The following is a 22,530-nucleotide window of genomic DNA, read 5'->3' on the forward strand; positions in this document are numbered from 1 at the left end:
ATTCCACTTTTAAAATTATTTCATCCATTGAACAGGTATTTAGTGAGCACCCTCTTCTGGTCTGAAGGCAAGAATACTGGAGTGGGTAGCCATTCGCTTCTCCAGGGGATCTTCCAAACCCTGGGATACAATGCAGGTCTCCTGAATTGCAGGCAAATTCTTTACCATTTGAGCCACTGCTGTTGTGCAACCAAGAAAGAACAAAACAAAAACCCTGCCCTCCAAAATTTTATGTGTTAATGGGAGAGACAAGTAAAAACTGAGTAGGGAGATGCTCCTGTTACTATGGGGTGATCAAAGAATGCCTTCAAAACAATTTTTTTAAGACTTGGCAGGAGTGGGGTACAAATAAAACTAGCTCACCAAAACAACCCCGAGATGGGGCTGTTACAGTCTAAGAGTTATCACCTGGGTCATCACAGCCACCCCAGCTATAGTTTTGTACAGTCAACAAATGGCATAATGTCCTTTAAAAAAAAGACTCCTTTGTTTAGAAATGGAATCCTGCCTATGTCCTGTGTGTTCTTCTTCAGTTGATCTGGAATCTTCCCCTGTCCTGGATCCAAAGGGGGTTGGGGACCTCCACTCCTCTTAGGCATCTCATGGCTGGCATCCTTGGCCAGCCTAATGTATACGATTGGTGGCAGCAGGGGACTGAGTGCTTTGGCTCCAACTCTAAAATCTCCAGCGATCTCTGCCTCTGGATCAGAAGCTACTACACCTTGAGACATGTTAGAACTGGACATGGAACAACGGAGAGGTTCCAAATTGGGAGAGGAGTATGTCAAGGCTGTATGTTGTCACCCTGCTTATTTAACTTATATGCAGTGTATAGCATGCAAAATGCCGGGCTGGATGAAGCATAAGCTGGAATCAAAATTGTGGGGAGAAATATCAATAACCTCAGATATGCAGATGACACCATCCTTATGGCAGAAAGCAAATAGGAACTAAAGAGCCTCTTGATGGAGGTGAAAGAGGAGAGTGAAAAAGCTGGCTTAAAACTCAACATTCAGAAAACTAAGATCATGGCATCCGGTACCATCACTTCATGGCAAATAGATGGGGAAACAATAGAAACAGTAACAGACTGTTTCCTTGGGCTCCAAAATCACTGCAAGTGACTGCAACCATGACATGAAAAGATGCTTGCTCCTTAGAAGAAAAGCTGTGAAGAATCTAGACAGCGCATTAAAAAGCAGAGACATTACTTTGCTGACAAAGGCCCACATAGTCAAACCTATGGTTTTTCCAGTAGTCATGTATGGATCTGAGAGCTGGACCATAAAGAAGGCTGAGCACCAAAGAACTGATGTTTTCAAACTGTGTTATTGGAGAAGACTCTGGAGAGTCCCTTGGACTGTAAGGAGATCAAACCAGTCAACTCTAAAGGAAATCAATCCTGAATATTCATTGGAAGGACTGATGCTGAAGCTGAAGTTCCAATACTTTGGCCACCTGATGCGAAGAGCCAGCTCCCTGGAAAAGACCCTGATGCTGGGAAAGATTGAAGGCAAGAGAAGGGGCCACAGAGGATGAGATAGTTGGATGGCATGATCGACTCAATGGACAAGAATTTGAGCAAACTCCAGGAAATGGCGAAGGACAGGGAAGCCTGGTGCTGCAGTCTACGGGCTCTCAGAGTCGACTCAGGACTGAGCAAGCAAACAACAACAACAACAACAACAACGACTCCAGAGCGGAAGCCTGGTGAGCCCCGCCCCGCCCCGCCCCGCCCCGCCCCGCCCTCCGCCGCGCCCCGCCCGGCCCCGCCGCGCCGTGCCCCGCCCGGCTCCGCCGCGCCCCGCCCCCACTACGCCCTCGCCCTCCGCTCCGCCCCGCCCCGCCGCGCCCCGCCCCCACCACGCCCTCGCTCTCCGCTGCGGCGCGCCGCGCTCCGCCCCCGCCGCGGCCAGCCCCACCACGCCCTCGCCCGCCGCCGCGCCCCGCTCTCGCCCGCCGCCGCGCCCCGCTCTCGCCCCGCCTCCAGTCTCTGGTTCTGCCCCGCCCTCGTCCTGGTGCTCAGCTGGTTCGGCGCTCTGCGCCCCAGTGTCCAGGCCAGGGCCCCCCCGGCCGGCTTCTGCGGTCGCCATGACGGCGGCCGTGTTCTTCGGCTGCGCCTTCATTGCCTTCGGGCCTGCGCTCGCCCTCTATATCTTCACCATCTCCACCGAGCCGTTACGCATCATCTTTCTCATCGTTGGGTAAGGCGGTTGCTCCGGGAAACCCGGACCCGGGGCTCCCCTCCTCCGCCGGGGGTACCCGCGATCCTTGGCGCCCCACCAAACAGCTCGATCACGTTGGGCTTTAGAGCGGAGAATGGTTGGAAGTGGGAGAACTGAGACCCCTTTCCCTGGGACTTCGTGCCCTCCTCTGAGGGTCGGCGACCTCAGAGAGCAAGCTCACATCGTGAAGGAGCTCACACCGTGGGTCTCAGAAAACCCTGACGCTTAGCTCGGTAGTCTTTGCCTAGGGCCCGTGGGTGGGCGTTCATCATACATTAAAACTGTGTAAACAATTGTGGATAACTTCAAATATACATCTTTGATTTATTTTGGAGAGAGGGCAACTCAGATTGAAACTGGCATCTCTAATCCCAAGCTAGTTAAGAGCCCTTAAGCACCTGGGGATCAGGTGCTTTAAAACACACTCCTGCCCAACCCCTACCCGTGATCAACTGAATAGGAATGTCAAGGGGGTGGGATTCGGACTACGCAATTTATTTTAAGAGACCCAGGTTTTCCAGGTATGCGGCCAAAGGGTAGAAGCCTGTGAAAACTCCGCAGCACCTGTAGTACATCTCTTTGCAGGAGGTTGGTCAATACCGAACTCCGGTGGCGAATGTGATCATAATGCCAGTTTTCACCTGTCTGGCAGCTCTTACTGGAGCTTTCCCATGACCCTCTGTGCTGTTGAGTCTCACTTGGCATCAGGAGAAACCGCCAGGCCAGGCCAGTGAGTCCCACCTTTTCTGAACTTATTCACCTCTCACACTGTATTGAAAGTACTGCTTCACAAGAGTCATTTAAAAACCAATATAGAGGGACTTCTTCCCCGGTGACTTAGACGGTAAAGCGTCCGCCTGCAGTGCGGGAGACCCAGGTTCAATCCCTGGGTTGGGAAGATCCCCTGGAGAAGGAAATGGCAACCCACTCCAGTACTCCTGCCTGGAAAATTCCATGGACTGAGGAGCCTGGTGAGCTACAGTCCATGGGGTCGCAAAGAGTTGGACACGACTGAGCAACTTCACTTTCACTTTCACATAGAGGGATTTCACTGGTGGTCCGGTGGTTAAGAGCTCAGGGGACTCTGGTTCCATCCTGGGTGGGGGGAACTAAGATCCCACACGCCTGCTGGCCACAGCTAAGACCCTGTGCGGCCAAGTAAAACAAAACAAAATACAATGGAGATTTGGGCAGAAGGTCTGTAAAGCTTGTTATAATCATTAAACTCCACAGGAATGTTGTAAAAACCAGACCTGGGAAACTGATCTAGATCAGAGCACAGGCTTTCAACATCTGGATTTTAAACAATTGTTCTGTCAATAGAGACATAGACATTTTCCTGGAAAAAAATATTTATACATCAGTGGACAAAGCTTTGGGGGCTTCCCTGGTGGCTCAGAGGTTAAAGCGTCTGCCTGCAATGCAGGAGACCCAGGTTCGATCCCTGAGTCAGGAAGATCCCCTGGAGAAGGAAATGGCAACCCACTCCAGTGTTCTTGCCTGGAGAATCCCATGGAGGTAGGAGCCTGGTAGACTACAGTCCATGGGATCGCAAAGAGTTGGACACGACTGAGGGACTTCACTTTGACTTTCCCTCTCCAGTAATCCCTTCCCAGTATTGCTGGGGGAGAGGGGAGGTAAGGGTATAGCTAGGAGGAGACTTTGCAGTCATTTACCCTTTGGCTTCCAGGCATTTGTCATGTTCTCTCTGGGGGGAAGGCTTTTTATAGGGAGGAGGGACAAAGCTTTAATTAGGAAGCTTAATTAGCAAATAACGAAATTTCCAGCCAGACAGTCCTTGGCAAATAGTCTTCAGATGTACTTACAAAAAGAAGGATCACTGAAAAAAGTTATTTTTTACGAAAAATTTCAAATTCCTCTTGGACTGCATGTTTGTTTCACCAGGGAAACTGCACATTGATTAAGAACAGTTGGACGTTTTCTGTCAGGAAATCTCTTTCTTCTCAAGCGGGGTTTTGTTTTGTTTTTTTATTTTTATTTATTTATTTTATATGTAATTCTTTCAGCTGTAAGCAGTATCTCTTGGCTCTGTACATTTTATTTATTTTTAACTTTTTACTTTGTTTTGGGCTATAGCCAATTAATGTTGTGATAGATTAAGAACAAAGGACTCAGCCATATGGATGTATCCATTCTCCCCCAAACCACACTGCTATATTTAAAATGAATAACCAGAACCTGTGTATAGCACATGGAATCCTGCTCAGTGTTATATGGCAACCTGTACATTTTATTATTATTATTATTATTTTGGCCATGTAATATGTGGGATCTTATTCCCCAACCAAGAATTGAACCTGCTCTCCCTGCATTGGAAGCTCAGAGTCCTGACCACTGGATGACCAAGGAAGTCCCTTTTTCTTTCCTGCTTTTAAATCGTTTTTGATCCTGTTCACTTATAACTATTTTCCCTCCAATTTTCAGAGCTTTCTTCTGGTTGGTGTCTCTGCTGTTTTCTTCCCTCATTTGGTTCATGACAACAACCCTTACTGATAACAAAGATGAACCAAGAGAGAAATATCTGCTGATTTTTGGAGTGTTAATCTCAGTCCTTATCCAAGAAATGTTCCGGTTTGCATATTATAAACTTTTAAAGTAAGTTAAATGTTTGATTTACTTTTTTTCCCCCAGTGTTTTTTGAATTATTATTTAGTAGTTTGAAACATTATTATGTTGTATTTGAAGGTCCATGTCTTCCTACATAGTTCTAAGCCAGGGGATCGTACATTTTCAGCCTGAAAATATTGAGTATTTTAAGTTGTGGGCCCTTGTTCCTTCCTTCACTCATTCAAAAAATATGTCTTGAGAATTTACTTAATGCCATGCACTACTCTGGGTACTGGGGATGCATCATGATTAAAAGACAGTCTCATGGTGGTACCTTATAGTGGAAAGAGACAACAGATGAATAAACAAGAAAATACATCGTATGTTACAAGATAAGTGCCATAGAGAAAAATAAGGTAGAGAAAGTCATTGAAACAATAAGTACAAAAACTGTTCCAAATCAGAATTTATATGTGCTTCTCTTTAACATCACCTAAAATAGATAATTCTTACGGCAGTTATGCTTGCTGTAATTTTGACTGTATTGGGGGAAACAAGTGTTCATTTTGTGATAATGTCGTTAGATTTCATGTCTGTAATAGAAAAATACATTAAAAAAAAAAGTGGGCATGTTCCCTTTCTAGGCCAGGAAGTAGGTCATCTGTAGGATCCATGAGGAGCTCACGTGAAACCACTGTTTGAAAGCACAGCTTGAACTTGGAACAGTATTTTCCGTCAGGCAGTCATGAGTTTGGCTTTGATTACATAGTAATGCTTAGTTAGTAGATGGATAAATGTGCTGTTTTTTCATTTCTGCAAATGAGTTAATTAAAGCACTTTATGAATTTCAAGGGTGCAACCAAGATAGAAAGGACCTCAGTAGCATCTCTTGTAATAGGCCTCTGATCCTTTGTTCCTGCCAAAATGCCAAGGCTTCTGTATTTTTTACTTGATGCTTTTAATAACAGATACTGAAATTTAATAATGAAGCAATTTAAACCACTAGTAGAAAACCAGGAAGCCATTGCTTAGAAGCAAAAGGAGTATCTTAGAAAAGGTTTAAAAATGAAAGTTCCATTAGTTCCTGGAAATATTAAAGAGCAACAAATAAAAATCAAAGATAACATTTCAGGTTCCATGGGAATTACAGTATCCTTATGGGATGGACATTCAGCTATGGTTGAATGTTTCTGGCATGCAGCAGTTAACTGCCATTCCAAAATTTAACTTTTCCTGTAGAATATATTAAGGTAATAAAGATCGGCCCTCTTTCTCACCTCTGCCATGCTCAGGCAAAAGCAGTCTCTGTCCCATGGTTGTCATCTTATCTCTTTCAAGACTGTGCATTCCTCATTTTCTCACCTGGCCCTCAGAAGACACGGATGTGGCTTCCAAATCTTTTCCTGTCACTGTTCTTTTATGTCAGTGGACACACCCCTTTCTGGCAGTGCCTGGGGTTTACCTGTGCTCAGGACCCAGCACAGTGCTCCGCTGTGGTCAGAGTGGTTCAGAAAGCAGGGCCCTTCCCACCGTTGACAGGGCGCTGCTCTCTTAACTCAGCTTCCGATTGCACTGGACTTTCTTACTCCAACGTCACCGTCCTTGGCTCACATTGTTTTTGCGTTTTCTAATTTCAGTAGATTTTCACAGATCAGGTCCTGGCTTTGGTAATAACCCTTTAGGACTTGAGATTCTACAACCTCAGTTACCTGAATTGGCTAACTGAATATCTGCTCTTCTTTACTGTTGTGTTTCTTCACGATTTCCACCTGGAAAGCAAAGCTTATTGGCTCTAACCCAAGGTTCCAAAAGACAAGCCCAACATGAGTTGCCTTTTTCTGGGGGCGGGGGCGGGGCGGGGGGTAAGGGGGGCAGCTATTGCTGTGCTGCTTGTGGGATCTTAGTTCCCTGACCAAGGATTGAACCTGCACCCTGGCAATGAAAGTGCGGAGTCCTAACCACTGGACTGCCAGGGAATTCCCCCCAGGTTGCCCTTTTTAATGAGGGCAGTGAGGACATAGGACCACATGTGGAAGGAAGTATTGCTGCCAGTCTGCAGGCTCTCAGGCTAGGAAATTCAGAGAAGCCTCCTTGGCCTTCTGGGGAAACCGTATTTGGTCCTCCAAAAGGACCTTTGGAGATTTGCAGATAACTAATAGGACAAATATGTATTAACGGGTGCCTTTGTTTGCCTTTACAAAATGCATCTGCAACAAACCTTTGGACTATGATAAAATATTTTCCTAGCACATTTTAAAAATGTTGGATGTTATATAGTTACATGTTAAAACAAGTTTGAGAATTATGTACTTTACTCATGACTAACATTTATATAGATACATTTAAGTATATATAGGCTTCACTAAATTAAATATAGGAACTTCAGTTTAATCAATATTTTAACTATCTCCACTGCCAAGGTAGATTTTGAACTTTTAAGTTTAAAGTACTGCCTCAATAAAATTTTTGCTAACTGAATTTGGTGCCAAGATTAAAATGTGGAGAGCTTGCACCAGTTAATTTGGAATTGAATCAAAGTATTTATTATTGTATGTTGTTGTTTAGTCACTTCAGTAGTGTCCAGCTCTTTTGTAGCCCCATGGACTGTAGCCTTCAAGGCTTCTCTCTCCAAGGAATTCTCAAGGCAAGAATACTGGAGTGCGTTGCCATTTCGTTCTCCACGGTATCTTCCCAACCCAGGAATCAAACTTGCGTCTCCTGCATTGGCAGGCAGACTCTTCACCACCGAGAGCCACAAGGGAAGCCAACTTATTGTAGTTCAATATGAATTTATTTCATGACTCAGGCCTTAGGAACAGTACTTCACCTTGAATGAATGAATTGTAACTTGCAGCATAGCAGAGCATTGCACTGTGAGAAATTGACATGTGGCCACAAATGATAGTTTTTTCTACTTTAATTAGAAGAAAAAAAAAATCCAAGTTATGGTCCTGCATATTGCCTAAAATATACACTAGAATTTTTTTGGCTTGGAGTGAAGCTTTTGTAGTTTAAGTTGTCTGATAATGCTGATACCATAAAGATTTGCTAATTTAAAAAGTCATTTATAGAAGAAGTAGTAAGATAATCATTGCTACAACTTTTTAAATGGCCTAAGTCTGTTTTTAAAAATTTCTAAAATAGTGTATTTACATGCATATTCTGTGGTACTTTCCCTCTCTTAACACACACATGTAGGGTGAATCAGAGCAAATAAGAAAGCTGGTATGATTTATCATGTATTTTTCAAAGTTTATATTTAAAAAAATTGAGCTTTTTCTTTTTTGTTCTTAGAAACAATAATAAATGCAAAACAAAGAATTTTCCATTTCAGTAAAATGGTCAAATTAAAATCACCGTCCCTCATGTCATCGGTTGTGTGCTGTGTCCATCAGGAACTCAGAAGCTGAGGATGAAGCCTTTTACTTTTTCACTTCCTGATATTGGCTCTGAGAACTGTTGGTGCCCTAGACCTTTCCTCCCGCATAGAAGGAGGACGTTTACAAAACTTTTAACTTTATAGCTTTAATATATTTGTGATAGCAGAACTTTGTTATACTAAATATCAAAAATCTTTTATTCATTACTGAGCAATTTATATAAAACAGAAGTCCTCCAAAATTACTGATTCTATTATACCATTATATCTGTTTGTTGATGGAGATTATTGCTATTATGTAGGTCTGTAAGCATGCGTTAGCCTTTCAAAACACTCCTGTGATAGGTGAGTTTATGTTGGCTCCTTGGGCATTTCAGGTGATTACTGTTCTAGAGAAAGAAGATCACAGTCACATAAATTCTGGCTCATATCTCTGCTACCAAATGATGCTTCCAAATGGAGAGCGCTGAAATGGCAAATTGTTTCCTTTCCTTGTTTTGTTTTGTTTTTGGTCTTGTTGTGTGGCATGTGGGATCTTGGTTCCCTGACCAGAGAGCAAACCCGTGCCCCCTGTAATAGAAGTGTGGGATCTTACTTAACCACTGGATCACCAGGGAAATTCCAAAGATGTTTTTCTTTATGCTTATTACTATTTTGATTGAATTCTGTGTTGCCTTATTTAATACACTAAATAATATATATATATAAGGCAAATATATATAAATATATATTTATATTTATGTGATGAGATAGGCTTACTGCAGTGAATATGCATACCTTAAAATTGAATTAACACATTAACCCAGAATATAAGTTCTGTGTTTTGGCTAATTTTCTACTCTTAAAGTTAACCTCACTCATTTTTGTTTCAGCACTTGTTGAAAAATCATTCTAAAATGTTTGGTTCCTTAGTTGCTTTAAAAAATATATTTTATGGTAAATATAATTTAAATATCCTTTGAGTCAGGAACATTGTTGCAGACTTTCTAACCAACAAGGGATAGTAATAGTGACGAGAGTGGAACTGACCTGGCCACAGTCCTGACACATTTGGGGGGCGGGGGGGCAGGGCTCATGGTAAGTTTGCAGGTTGCCCACAGCAGAAGCCCGGATACGATCACTCTGAAGATAATTTCTTACTGAGCAGTAGTTCTTTCAGGTATTCATTTATCTTCTTTTCTGAAGGTAGCATTTTATTCTCCCCTGAAGCCTGATTGGGGATATGAAAGAAATCTTTTAGAATCAGAAGACCATGTGATTAGGTATCCATGTGAGAGTTCAGACCATCAGTGTGAATAGGACTTAGAAGTAAGGAGAAGGACTTCCCTGGTGGTCTTGTGGTTAAGACCTGGCTTCTAGTGTGGGTGTGCAGGTTTGATCCCTGGGCAGGGATTTAAGATCCCACGTGAAAGATCCCCATAACAACAACAACAAGCAAACCTAAAAGTAGAGAGAGGTGGGATGAATGACTATCAGTCATTGGTAAAGATGGTTTCTTTGAGCAATTGTTGCCTAACTAGACTTTGAGGATTGAGTACCATTTAGGTTCTACGGAGTGGAAGGTAGAAGGGAGGGTGGCACAATAAGTCTAACCCAGGCAGAAATACAGCAAAGTACTAAGAAGGTGGAATTAAAGATACAATACTTTGGGAAGAGGAACAATTCAGAGTGGTAGATGCCATAGCATATTGAATTAAATACTTCCTAAGACAGACTGATTTCAAATAGGAAAAGGAGTACGTCAAGGCAGTGTACTGTCTACCCTGCTTAGTTAACTTATATGCAGAGTACATCATGAGAAACACTGGGCTGGATGAAGCACAAGCTGGAATCAAGATTGCCAGGAGAAATATCAATAACCTCAGATATGCAGATGACACCACCCTAATGGCAGAAAGTGAAGAAGAACTAAAGAGCCTCTTGATGAAAGAGAAGAGAGTGAAAAAGTTGGCTTAAAGCTCAACATTCAGAAAACTAAGATCATGGCATCCTGTCCCATCACTTCATGGCAAATAGATGGGGAAACAGTGGAAACAGTGGCTGACTTTGTTTTTCTGGGCTCCAAAATCACTGCAGATGGTGATTGCCGCCATGAAATTAAAAGACGCTTGTTCCTTGGAAGGGAAGTTATGACCAACCTAGACAGCATATTAAAAAGTAGAGACGTTACTTTGTCCACAAAGCTCCATCTAGTCAAAGCTGTGGTTTTTCCAGTAGTCATGTAGGGCTGTGAGAGTTGGACTGTAAAGAAAGCTGAGCGCTGAAGAATTGATGCTTTTGAACTGTGGTGTTGGAAAAGACTCTTGAGAGTCCCTTGGACTGCAAGGAGATCCAACCAGTCCATCCGAAAGGAAATCAGTCCTGATGTTCTTAGGAAGAATTGATGTTGAAGCTGAAACGCCAATATTTTGGCCAGCTGACGCAAAGAACTGACTCATTTGAAAAGAGCCTGCTGCTGGGAAAGATTGAGGGCAGGAAGAGAAGGGGACGACAGAGGATGAGATGGTTGGATGGCATCACTGACTCAATGGACATGAGTTTGAGTAAACTCCTTGAGTTGGTGATGTTCAGGAAGGCCTGGTGTGCTTCAGTCCATGGGATTGTAAAGAGTCGGACATGACTGAATGACTGAACTGATACAGAAGCTTAGTCATGGTGGTGCTAGTGGTAAAGAATCACCTGCCAGTACAGGAGAATAAGAGGTGAGAGTTCAGTCCTTGAGTGGGGCAACCCACTCCAGTATTCTTGCCTGGAGAATCCTGGACAGAGGAGCCTGGCAGGCTACAGTACATAGGGTCGCACAGAGTCAGATATGACTGAAGTCACTTAACACATAAGATTAGTCATAAATATTGCTTTTTTCCCCCCCTTATTAAACCTAATCCTAATGGCTTGTTTACTTATATTATTTTTCCTATTCTTTGTGGATGTCAGATGAAAGGCAAAAGTTGGTTGGAAATTTTGGTTGATTTTAGTTAATTGAAGCTTTGTTGTGTTCATTTAAATGGATTTTAGATTTAGAGTATAATCTGGTCGAAAACCTCGTTAAGTATCTAAATTTTAAGATACCTTATGTGTTTTTCTGATATACTACTTTAAAAAAATTATATATGTGTGTTTATTTTAGGAAAGCCAGTGAGGGTTTGAAGACTATAAACCCATATGAGGAAGCACCCTCTATGAGATTGCTGGCTTATGGTAAGTTAGAGCTGCCTAGTGTTGTGAAGATAAAAAAAATCAAACTTGACTTAAAAGCCATTTTTATCTTTTTTTTTTTTCCATTTTTATCTTTTATAGCTTTGTGGGTTTCTAGTAGTATTTTACTACTGCATTGGCCTATTGGTGTATATTTTTAAATTTTTATAGCTTTCTAGAGCCCTTTTATAAAGGAAAGTGATTGCAGATGACCCTTAACTGTGTGTCCATTAAATATTAACCGTATTTGACAGTTAGGTTTTTTTAACATGTACACTCTCCAGTTAACAATTTCCAAGTGATGTTACTGTTACCCTCTCTGGGTTGATTCCATGAATTTGTACTGGGAAGACTCTTCATATTAATAGAGTTAATACCTTTTCATATTTTTCTTTCAGAATTATGGTTTAAAGGTTGGATCTAGGTTCCTAAATTGAGTCACCCAGCTTGACCGCGGGATCCGTCTTTACAATGCAATCACCCCTCAAGCTCAGTTCCATCAAAATTAATTCTGTAGACTCTGTTATCATGAATTAAAGTCAGAGCTTTAATATCATATCCTTCTGTCTCACCTATCACTTCAGAGCCCTCCTGGATCTCTTTCTATCCTTTTTCATTTCTCTACTACATTTCACTGTCCACTCCCCCTCCTACCCCACCCCCACCCCGGTTCATCATTCTGCCAAGCACTTGCCTTTTTTGAGCCAACTTTCCACTGCTTCTCCAACAGTCTGTGCACCCTTTTTCCTTCAGCAAAATAGTGTTCCCTAGTCCTTGGGGATTTGATTTGAAGAGAAATCGTAGTGTGAATAAGGTTTAACAGTGTTTTTTTTCCTCTTTAGTTTCTGGCCTGGGCTTTGGAATCATGAGTGGCATATTTTCCTTTGTAAATACCCTGTCTGACTCCTTGGGACCAGGCACCGTGGGCATTCATGGAGACCCTCCCCAGTTCTTCCTAAATTCAGGTATGTGTCTGGTTTGAATGTTCAGGTCTATGATCATCATTAGTGGAATTCCCTGGCTTAGGAATTCCAGTGAATGGAAATTTATGTTGTACCTTCTAAAGGCAAGGTACACTCTGATGAAAGACACTCTGATGAAAGAGACCTAGGAAAGTAAGAATTACAGTTAGGCTATTATCGAATTTTAGAGTGGATTTAGCTTGTATGAAATTCATTTTTCTGTTACTATACAGATAATTTTGCTGTATGGTTGATATATTGTAAGTGAATTTTTATAGGCTACATGCTTTTTTGTTTTTTTTCTAACAGCATTATTTTTATTATTTTTTAAATTTTATTTTTAATTGGAGGATACTTACTTTACAATATTGTGATGGTTTCTGCCATACTTCAACATGAAACAGCCACAGGCATACACGTGTCCCCTCCTTCTTAAACCTCTCTCCCACCTCCCTCCCCATCCCACCCTGCTGTGTTGTTACAGAGTGGGTCCCCTGCATCATATAGCATGTCCCCACTGGCTATCTGTTTTACATATGATAATATGTATGTTTCAGTGCTACTGTCTCAGGTCCTCCCACCCGCTCCCTCCCTGACTGTGACCAAAAGTCTCCCCTTTATGTCTGCACCTCTTTTGCTGTCCCGCAAATAGAATCATCAGTACCATCTTTCTAGATTCCACATATATGTGTTAATATACAACATTTATTTATTTATTATTATTATTATTTATTATTTATTTATCTTTCTGACTTACTTCACTCTATTTAAGAGGCTCTAGGTTCGTCAACCTTATTAGAACTGACTCAAATGTGTTCCTTTTTATGACTGAGTAATATTCCACTGTGTATATGTACCACAGTTTCCTTATCCTTTCACCTGTTGATGGACATCTAGGTTGCGTCCATGCTCTAGCTATTGTAAGTAGTGCTGCAGTGAACTTTGGGGTACATGTGTCTTTTTTAATTATGATTTCCCAGTAGTGGGATTTCTGGGTCGTATGGTAGTTTTATTCCTAGTTTTCTAAGGAATCTCCATATTGTTCTCCATAGTGGCCCTATCAATTTGCATTCCCACCAACAGTGCAAGAAGCTTCCCTTTTCTCCACACCCTCTCCAGCATTAATTGTTTGTAGACATTTTGATGATGACTGTTCTGACCGGTGTGAGATGATACCTTATTGTAGTTTTGATTTGCATTTCTCTAATAACGAGCGATGTTGAGCATCTTTTCACGTGTTTATTAGCCATCTCTTTGTCTTCTTTGGAGAAATGTTTGTTTAGGTCTCTGCCCAACTTTTTGATTGGGTTGTTTTTCTCATTTGGGAACTCATTTGGGTATGAGTTGCACGAGCTGCTTGTATATTTGGAAGATTAATCTTTTGTCAGTTGTTTCATTTGCTATTATTTGCTCCTATCCTGAGAGTTTTCTTTTCACCTTGCTTGTTTCCTTCATTGTGCAAAAACTTAATTAGGTCCCATTTGTTTATTTTTGCTTTTATTTCCATTACTCTAGGAGGTCAGTCATAGAGGATCTTGCTGTGATTTAGGTCAAAGTGTTCTGCCTATGTTTTTTGTTATTATTAGTTTTTATTTATTGTCAGTGTAAGGACTAATCTTTAGTCTGTCATCTTGGCCGCTTTTGGGGATGGAGAGTATAATTTAATCTTGAAATTGAGAGGAAGGAAAACAGTTCTTATTTAATATGAGGTAATGTCACATCTAAAAAATGTGTGTAACATATTTAAAATTGTAACTATAACAACCCATCTTCCTTGTTCCTTAAGAACTGGGACATCAGCAGGAACTTAGAGTCCCTTGCTCCTCCCCACTCCTCCCCCACAGGAAACCATTGTCCTGATTTTGTGGTGTTCAGTCCCTGGGTTAGCCAGGTCTGAAAGTTAGGTTTTTAACATGTGTAGATGTTTTACTTTGAGGCTAAAACCTGGAAGTTTTACCTTCTTGTGTGTATCTGAAAAAATATATTTAGTTTTCTTGCTTTTGAACATTTAAAAATAAACTGTAGTGTATTAAAAAAAAAAAGATGAGTTCACCTTTATCCAAAGATGCCTGTAAAAAAGCCAACGTATTTCGAACTGCTTTTTCATCCACCAGATGAATATTGTCCCTGTGATACAATGATCACATGTTTGATAGTTGGTAGCATACATCATTAGTATAGGGTCTCTCCTGAATTACACAAGAATCTTTCAAAAAATAGTTTTCTAAAATGCCACTGTATTTTTTTTGTCTTCATAAAGCTATACCATTGAAATAAGTGACCCCATGCACAGATTCTTTTAATTAAATCATCTTTAATTTAACATCTTTACAAAAGTAATTTGTCTTCAAGGAGCTTATCATTTTATAGGGGAAATAAGACCCTCCCCCCCCCCCCCAAAGTGAATAATCTTGTCAAGGCAGTTTGAAGTAATAACAGTAAAGATATAAGATGAAAGTCTTAGTTGCTCAGTGGCGCTGGACTCTTTGCAACCGCATGGACTGTAGCCCGGCAGGCTCCTTTGTCCACAGAATCTCCCAGGCAAGAAGGAGTGGGTTGCCATTTCCTTCTCCAGGATAAGATGAGGTATAACTGAATTTTAAAAAATTTCTGCAATATAAATGTGAGAGATATCCTGCATGTAATAGTGATCCTCTAACCCAGTGGACTCTTGTTTATCATTTTGGTTCAGCCCTTGTTATCTCCTGTCTAGATTACTCCATTAACCCCCAGCTGGTTAGTCTTTCCTCAGTACACTTCCTATGGGTATCCATCCTTTATACTGTCCCCGAACAAAGGGCTGTTCAAGGCCTACAGGGTAAAGTCAAGGCCCTTCACATCTGGCTGCGAGTTAGAGGAGGGGAAAGTATGTTAGCGGATTGGGTCATACTGATATAGTCGTGCCTCCAGCAGAGCAAATTATCTTCCTTTTAAACATCCCATAACTAGAATATTTCTGACAATTTTAAAAAATGATCATAATAAGCAGTCTTAGTATTTTTTTTAGAACAACTATAATATAGACAGCTAAAATCTGTTAGCATCCAATATAAATTAATAAAACATAGCCAAGAGGGGGTGCTACAGTTTTCTGTATTTTTCTAAATCAGTGTATTTTACTGCTACATAAGCAGTTTTCTTTTTTGCTTCTCGAGTAGCAGTCTCCTAATGAAATTTATTTTTCTACCAGCTTCTGTCACTAGATGGCGCTAATTCCCTTTAGAGAGCTAGGCTATTTTCATTAAGATTGACTTAAAATGATTGTTTTAAAAGAAAGTAAAATTTTGTTTATTTTTTCAAAAAACCAGCTTTTAGCTTTGTTGATTTTTGCTATGGTCTCTTTAGTTTCGTTTGCATTTATTTCTGCCCTGATTTTTAAGATTTCTTTCCTTCTGCTAACCCTGGGGTTCTTCATTTCTTCCTTCTCTAATTGCTTTAGGTGTAGAGTTAGGTTATTTATTTGGTTTTTTTCTTGTTTCTTAATGTAAGCCTGTAATGCTATGAACCTTCCCCTTAGCACTGCTTTTACAGTGTCCCATAGGTTTTGGGTTGTTGTGTTTTCATTTTCATTCATTTCTATACATATTTTGATTTCTTTTTTGATTTCTTCTATGATTTGTTGGTTATTGAGAAGCGTGTTATTTAGCCTCCATATGTTTGAATTTTTAACAATTTTTTTCCTGTAATTGAGATCTAATCTTACTGCACTGTGGTCAGAAAAGATGACTGGAATGATTTCAATTTTTTTGAATTTTCCAAGACCAGATTTATGGCCCAGGATGTGATCTATTCTGGAGAAGGTTCCGTGTGCACTTGAGAAAAAGGTGAAGTTGATTGTTTTGGGGTGAAATGTCCTATAGATATCAATTAAGTCTAGCTGGTCCATTGTGTCATTTAAGGTTTGTGTTTCCTTGTTAATTTTCTGTTTAGTTGATCTATCCATAGTTGTGAGTGGGGTATTAAAGTCTCCCACTATTATTGTGTTACTATTAATTTCCTCTTTCATACTCGTTAGTGTTTGCCGTACATATTGCGGTGCTCCTATGTTGGGTGCATATATATTTATAATTGTTATATCTTCTTCTTGGATTGATCCTTTGATCATTATGTAGTGTCCTTCTTTGTCTCTTTTCACATCCTTTATTTTAAAGTCTATTTTATCTGATATGAGTATTGCGACTCCTGCTTTCTTTTGGTCTCCGTTTGCATGAAATATTTTTTTCCAGCCCTTCACTTTTAGTCTGTATGTGTCTCTTGTTTTTTTTTTTTTTTTTTTTTTTTTTTAATTTTTTTATTAGTTGGAGGCTAATTACTTCACAACATTTCAGTGGGTTTTGTCATACATTGATATGAATCAGCCATAGATTTACACTTATTCCCCATCCCGATCCCCCCTCCCGTGTCTCTTGTTTTGAGGTGGGTCTCTTGTAGACAGCATATATAGGGGTCTTGTTTTTGTATCCATTCAGCCAATCTTTGTCTTTTGGTTGGGGCATTCAACCCATTTACATTTAGGGTAATTATTGATAGGTGTGGTCCCGTTGCCATTTACTTTGTTGTTTTGGGTTCACGTTTATACAACCTTTCTGCATTTCCTGTCTAGAGAAGATCCTTTAGCATTTGTTGAAGAGCTGGTTTGGTGGTGCTGAATTCTCTCAGCTTTTGTTTATCCGTAAAGCTTTTGAATTCTCCTTCATATCTGAATGAGATCCTTGCTGGATACAGTAATCTAGGTTGTAGGTTATTCTCTTTCATTACTTTCAGTACGTCCTGCCATTCCCTTCTGGCCTGGAGGGTTTCTATTGATAGATCAGCTGTTATCCTTATGGGGATCCCTTTGTGTGTTATTTGTTGTTTCTCCCTTGCTGCTTTTAATATTTGTTCTTTGTGTTTGATCTTTGTTAATTTGATTAATATGTGTCTTGGGGTGTTTCGCCTTGGGTTTATCCTGTTTGGGACTCTCTGGGTTTCTTGGACTTGGGTGGCTATTTCCTTCCCCATTTTAGGGAAGTTTTCAGCTATTATCTCCTCGAGTATTTTCTCATGGCCTTTCTTTTTGTCTTCTTCTTCTGGAACTCCTATGATTCGAATGTTGGGGCGTTTCACATTGTCCCAGAGGTCCCTGAGGTTGAATATTGGAAATAAAAGCAAAACTAAACAAATGGGACCTAATGAAACTTAAAAGCTTTTGCACTACAAAGGAAACTATAAGTAAGGTGAAAAGACAGCCCTCAGATTGGGAGAAAACAATAGCAAATGAAGAAACAGACAAAGGATTAATCTCAAAAATATACAAGCAACTCCTGCAGCTCAATTCCAGAAAAATAAATGACCCAATCAAAAAATGGGCCAAAGAACTAAACAGACATTTCTCCAAGGAAGACATACAGATGGCTAACAAACACATGAAAAGATGCTCAACATCACTCATTATTAGAGAAATGCAAATCAAAACCACAATGAGGTACCATTACACGCCAGTCAGGATGGCTGCTATCCAAAAGTCTACAAGCAATAAATGCTGGAGAGGGTGTGGAGAAAAGGGAACCCTCTTACACTGTTGGTGGGAATGCAAACTAGTGCAGCCGCTATGGAAAACAGTATGGAGATTTCTTAAAAAACTGGAAATAGACCTGCCATATGACCCAGCAATCCCACTTCTGGGCATACACACTGAGGAAACCAGATCTGAAAGAGACACGTGCACCCCAATGTTCATCGCAGCACTGTTTATAATAGCCAGGACATGGAAGGAACCTAGATCCCCATCAGCAGATGAATGGATAAGGAAGCTGTGGTACATATACACCATGGAATATTACTCAGCTGTTAAAAAGAATTCATTTGAACCAGTCCTAATGAGATGGATGAAACTGGAGCCCCTTATACAGAGTGAAGTAAGCCAGAAAGATAAAGAACATTACAGCATACTAACACATATATATGGAATTTAGAAAGATGGTAACGATAACCCTATATGCAAAACAGAAAAAGAGACACAGAAATACAGAACAGACTTTTGAACTCTGTGGGAGAATGTGAGGGTGGGATGTTTCAAAAGAACAGCATGTATACTATCTATGGTGAAACAGATCACCAGCCCAGGTGGTATGCATGAGACAAGTGCTCGGGCCTGGTGCACTGGGAAGACCCAGAGGAATCGGGTGGAGAGGGAGGTGGGAGGGGGGATCAGGATGGGGAATACGTGTAAATCTATGGCTGATTCATATCAATGTATGACAAAAAAATTAAAAAAAAAATGTGCTAGCAATTTGGTGATAGTATTTGTGACTTCTGTAAATTCAAGGAAAAAAGTGTTCTAATATCTTTAGCTAAGTTAGGATGGCAGGCTGACCATGCTATGGATGTGTACCTATAGAGTCAGGAATACCTGTTACTTTATCATGTGCTAGAGTTTATTTGTTATAACATCATTCTTTGGAGCATAAACTTTGAATTATGCATTTAAGAAATTACTTATATGTTTAAATGCATATATACTCATGCATTTTTAAAAATATAATCTCAAATTTGCATTTATTTGTATTTATTGTGTATATTATTTATTGCTGTTACCATGTATTTAAGCATGAGATCATTTAAAATCTTTCATGTAGTTTCAGTTCAGTTCAGTTGCTCAGTCATGAGCAAGTTGCTTTGCAACCCCATGGACTGCAGCACACCAGGCCTCCCAGTCCATCACCAACTCCCGGAGTTTACTCAAACTCATATCCATTGAGTCGGTGATGCCTTCTAACCATTTCATCCTCTGTTGTCCCCTTCTCCTCTTGCCTTCAGTCTTTCCCAGCATCAGGGTCTTCTCCAATGAGTCAGTTCTTTGCATCAGGTGGCCAAAATATTGGAGTTTCAGCTTCAGCATCAGTCCTTCCAATGATTATTCAGGACCGATTTCCTTTAGGATGGATTGGTTGGATCTCCTTGCAGTCCACGGGACTCTCAAGAGTCTTCTCCAACACCACAGTTCAAAAGCATCAATTCTTCGGAGCTCAACTTTCTTTGTGGTCCAACTCTCACATTCATAAATGACTACTGGAAAAACCATAGCCTTGTCTAGACATACCTTCATTGGCAAAGTAATGTTTCTGCTTTTTAATATGCTGTCTAGGTTGGTCATAACTTCCCTTCCAAGGAGTAAGCATCTTTTAATTTCATGGCTGCAGTCACCATCTGCAGTGATTTTGGAGCCCCCAAAAATAAAGTCTGTCACTGTTTCCACTGTTTCCCCATCTATTTGCCATGAAGTGATGGGACCAGATGCCATGATCTTAGTTTTCTGAATGTTGAGCTTTAGGCCAACTTTTCACTCTCCTCTTTCACTTTCATCAAGAGGCTCTTTATCATACTCCATTACAAATGGCTAAGTAATAACCAGAATAAAAAGGAATATGAGATCTAATTAGTATATCTGTTAGCACAAGTTATACACTATATGATATCTGTATGTACATAGGTTTTCATGTAGCAAGTGAGCTTGATTTATAAATTAAATGTATTATACATTAATTCTTTTTGTTTGTAGTTGTGTAGCAGGCTAACATTAACTTTTATTAGAATCATTACCATTTCTTTGAAATTCTGTATAGAGGCAAGGTATGAGAATTGAGTCTTAAGTTCAAGTCATATCCTGGCTCATTTATTTAGTATTTTAGGCAAGTTCATTTGATCATTTAATCTCTCATTCCATAAATAATTAAGTATTTTTATTCAACAGCCCAGTCAGTGTCTATACTTTCCATTCATGAAATATATATTTCCCCACATGAGTGGGGAATAAAGACAAACAACTGGTTATAACAAAGTGTGATAAATACTGTGATGAGGAAGAGTCATGAAGCACAGAAAAGCTCTCACCCACTCATTGTATCACTACTTCTCCTTTGTAATACTTACCATATTTGTAATTAATTGGTCAACTGTATAGTTGTTTCTTTCTCTGAAACTGGATGCTCAGCCATAAAAGGGCAAAGACTTTCTGTCTTGTTTCCTGCAGTATCCCCAGCACTTTGTGGAGTTCTTTGTTTCCAGATGAACTCATAAATATTTTTTGAAAAAAAAAAAAAGGAAAGGTAGGCATTGCTTATGGAGGAAGTGCTATCCGAGTAGAAAGTTAAAAGATGAATAGTAGGTAGGCTGGCAGAGCAAGGTGGTTGTCAGGAAAGAACATTCCAGATAGAGGGAAGCAGGCTTCCTAGTAGTCCTGGAGGTAAGAAAGACATTGTTCACGGGGACAGAAGTACTAGACTTCTGTCCAACCCTCAATTTCCTCATCTTTCATCAGGGGCAAAAATAATACCTAGCTCCAGGTTGTAAAGAATTAAATGAAATTACAGAGTATATATTTAAGTGCTTTATAAACTGTAAAATGGCCTAAGGGTAGAGAATTTGGTTCTTGAAATGAAGCATAGCATTTAGAGAAAGGATAATTTCTCTGATTTTTGTGGTATCTAGGTTCCTCACTCTGAATCACCTCCCTTATGATTTAGAAGAAAAATCTATTTATTACTCAGTAAGAATATCTGATGTTTTATTTTTTAAAATTCCCTAAGTCATTTCATTTACTTGATATTTTCTTGGCAGTGCTTTTGTCTAGGTAAGGTTTTCAACTTTTTAGCCACTAAACCTTTTATTTGGAGAAGTCAGTACGGGTCAGATCGCATGTGAAGTATCACGTTCAGTTCTTTTTAATTTCTTTAGAGTAATTATATGTGCTTATTTTTGGTTGTGCTGGGTCATCGTTCCTGAACATGGGCTTTCTCTAGTAGTGGCGAGTGGAGGCTACTCTAATTGTGGTGTGTGAGCTTCTCATGCAGTGACTTCTCTGGTTGCAGAGCACCAGCTTCAGTGGTTAGGGCTCAGTAGTTGTGGCACATGGGCTTAGTTGCCCCACTCAGCGTGTGTCATATTTCCAGACCAGGGATTGAACCTGTGTCTCCTGCATTGGCGGCAGATTCTCAACCACTGGACCACCAGGGAAGTCGTGTTCAGTTCTGAGCATTGTGATTTAATAGGAATCCTTAAACACTAAAGTTGGTATAGAAGAACATCGTTCGTATGGTGAAAAACCTAGAAGCTATACGATTGAAGGGCAGAGGAATATTGAGCTTGAAGAAAAATGAAAGTAAGGGGAATGTGGGAGATTCCATTTTTGTCCAGATTTGTCATTCTGCTGTAGTAGAATTATACATCCACAGCCTTCCACTGCCTTATGATGACTGGAATATACTTGCCTGCCCCTGACTTTGACCTCAGTCCTGTGACACGAATTGACCAAATGGTGAATGTGAGTCACTAACTGGATATAAGTCAGTGACTTAAAAAACATTTGCGTGGTTGGTTCTGCCCTCTTCGGATCTGATCATGGACCAGAGAACATGCCCCGTAGTTAATGCCCCCTTAGCCTGGACCACAGAATGAGCATGTTTGAGCAGACCTGGGCCCAGCCTGCAGTGACAAGCCAAACCCAGCTGTACCAGCAGCAGAACTGTTCCGCTGAGTCCAGGCTCACTTGATCAGCCAAAGCAGTCATCCTCCAGACCAGTGAGCATGAGAATAAATCTTTATTGTTAAAACCCAGTGATTTTTTTTTATTTATTTCACTTTTTTCCCCACAGTATTTTAAGTATAATCTCTATAATGTGGCAGTTTGTTAAATGTTTAGACTTTTAAGTGAAAGCACTTTGTGTGCAAAACTCTCTCTAATAACTACCAGTTCCAAAGTGGTAGAGGAACTATTACATTATTAACGATACAGAGAAAATAAGCGACTATAAAGCTTAGTCTGCAATTCTTTTTCTTTTCTGAATTTGTTAGTCTTAATTTCTTATAATAAATGATTCCAACCATCTCTGCTTGTGACACAAGGATACTTCATATACTGTCATTGGCTTTGTCACCAAAGATGTATTTTCATTCTATGCTTTCTTTACATCAGTAGTGTAATAGTCTTTCCTTCAAGTTGCTCAAATAACTGAAAATGTTAAGGTTATACTTTGTAAATTTCCTCTCCCTGAACCTTGGCCTGTTATAGGCTCTAGTAGCCCGTGATACATTATCAAGTGTGCGGAGCCCAGGTGGCCATCTTTAGGCAGAGCGCAGACAGGCAGTTCAGTAAATTGTGTCAGAGAGTGGCTGAAAGAATGCTACAGGCTGGGGCTCTCCCACGTGTATTCCAGGTAGCCTT

At 40.4% G+C, this 22,530-nt stretch overlaps 1 protein-coding gene and 1 non-coding gene across 3 annotated transcripts in view; both read left to right on the plus strand.

Moving 5' to 3' along the window:
- The first annotated feature begins 1,949 nt into the window (after positions 1 to 1,949).
- APH1B (aph-1 homolog B, gamma-secretase subunit) overlaps positions 1,950 to 22,530 on the plus strand; it is a 40,603-nt gene continuing 20,022 nt past the window's right edge. Inside the window, exons 1-4 of one of the 2 annotated variants that reach the window (XM_043920472.1) lie at positions 1,955 to 2,204; positions 4,671 to 4,841; positions 11,300 to 11,370; positions 12,210 to 12,332. In XM_043920472.1, coding sequence (XP_043776407.1) covers positions 2,092 to 2,204; positions 4,671 to 4,841; positions 11,300 to 11,370; positions 12,210 to 12,332 — 478 coding nt within the window. In that variant the 5' untranslated portion in view covers positions 1,955 to 2,091. Of the gene's footprint in view, positions 2,205 to 4,670; positions 4,842 to 11,299; positions 11,371 to 12,209; positions 12,333 to 22,530 lie in introns of both variants that reach the window. The other variant, XM_043920473.1, reaches the window with a different exon arrangement.
- On the plus strand, positions 3,610 to 3,682 carry TRNAC-GCA. The gene has a single exon. It is a non-coding gene; the product is annotated as a tRNA-Cys (tRNA).

The sequence above is a fragment of the Cervus elaphus genome, chromosome 12, assembly GCF_910594005.1.
Source record: "Cervus elaphus chromosome 12, mCerEla1.1, whole genome shotgun sequence".
Taxonomy (NCBI): domain Eukaryota; kingdom Metazoa; phylum Chordata; class Mammalia; order Artiodactyla; family Cervidae; genus Cervus; species Cervus elaphus.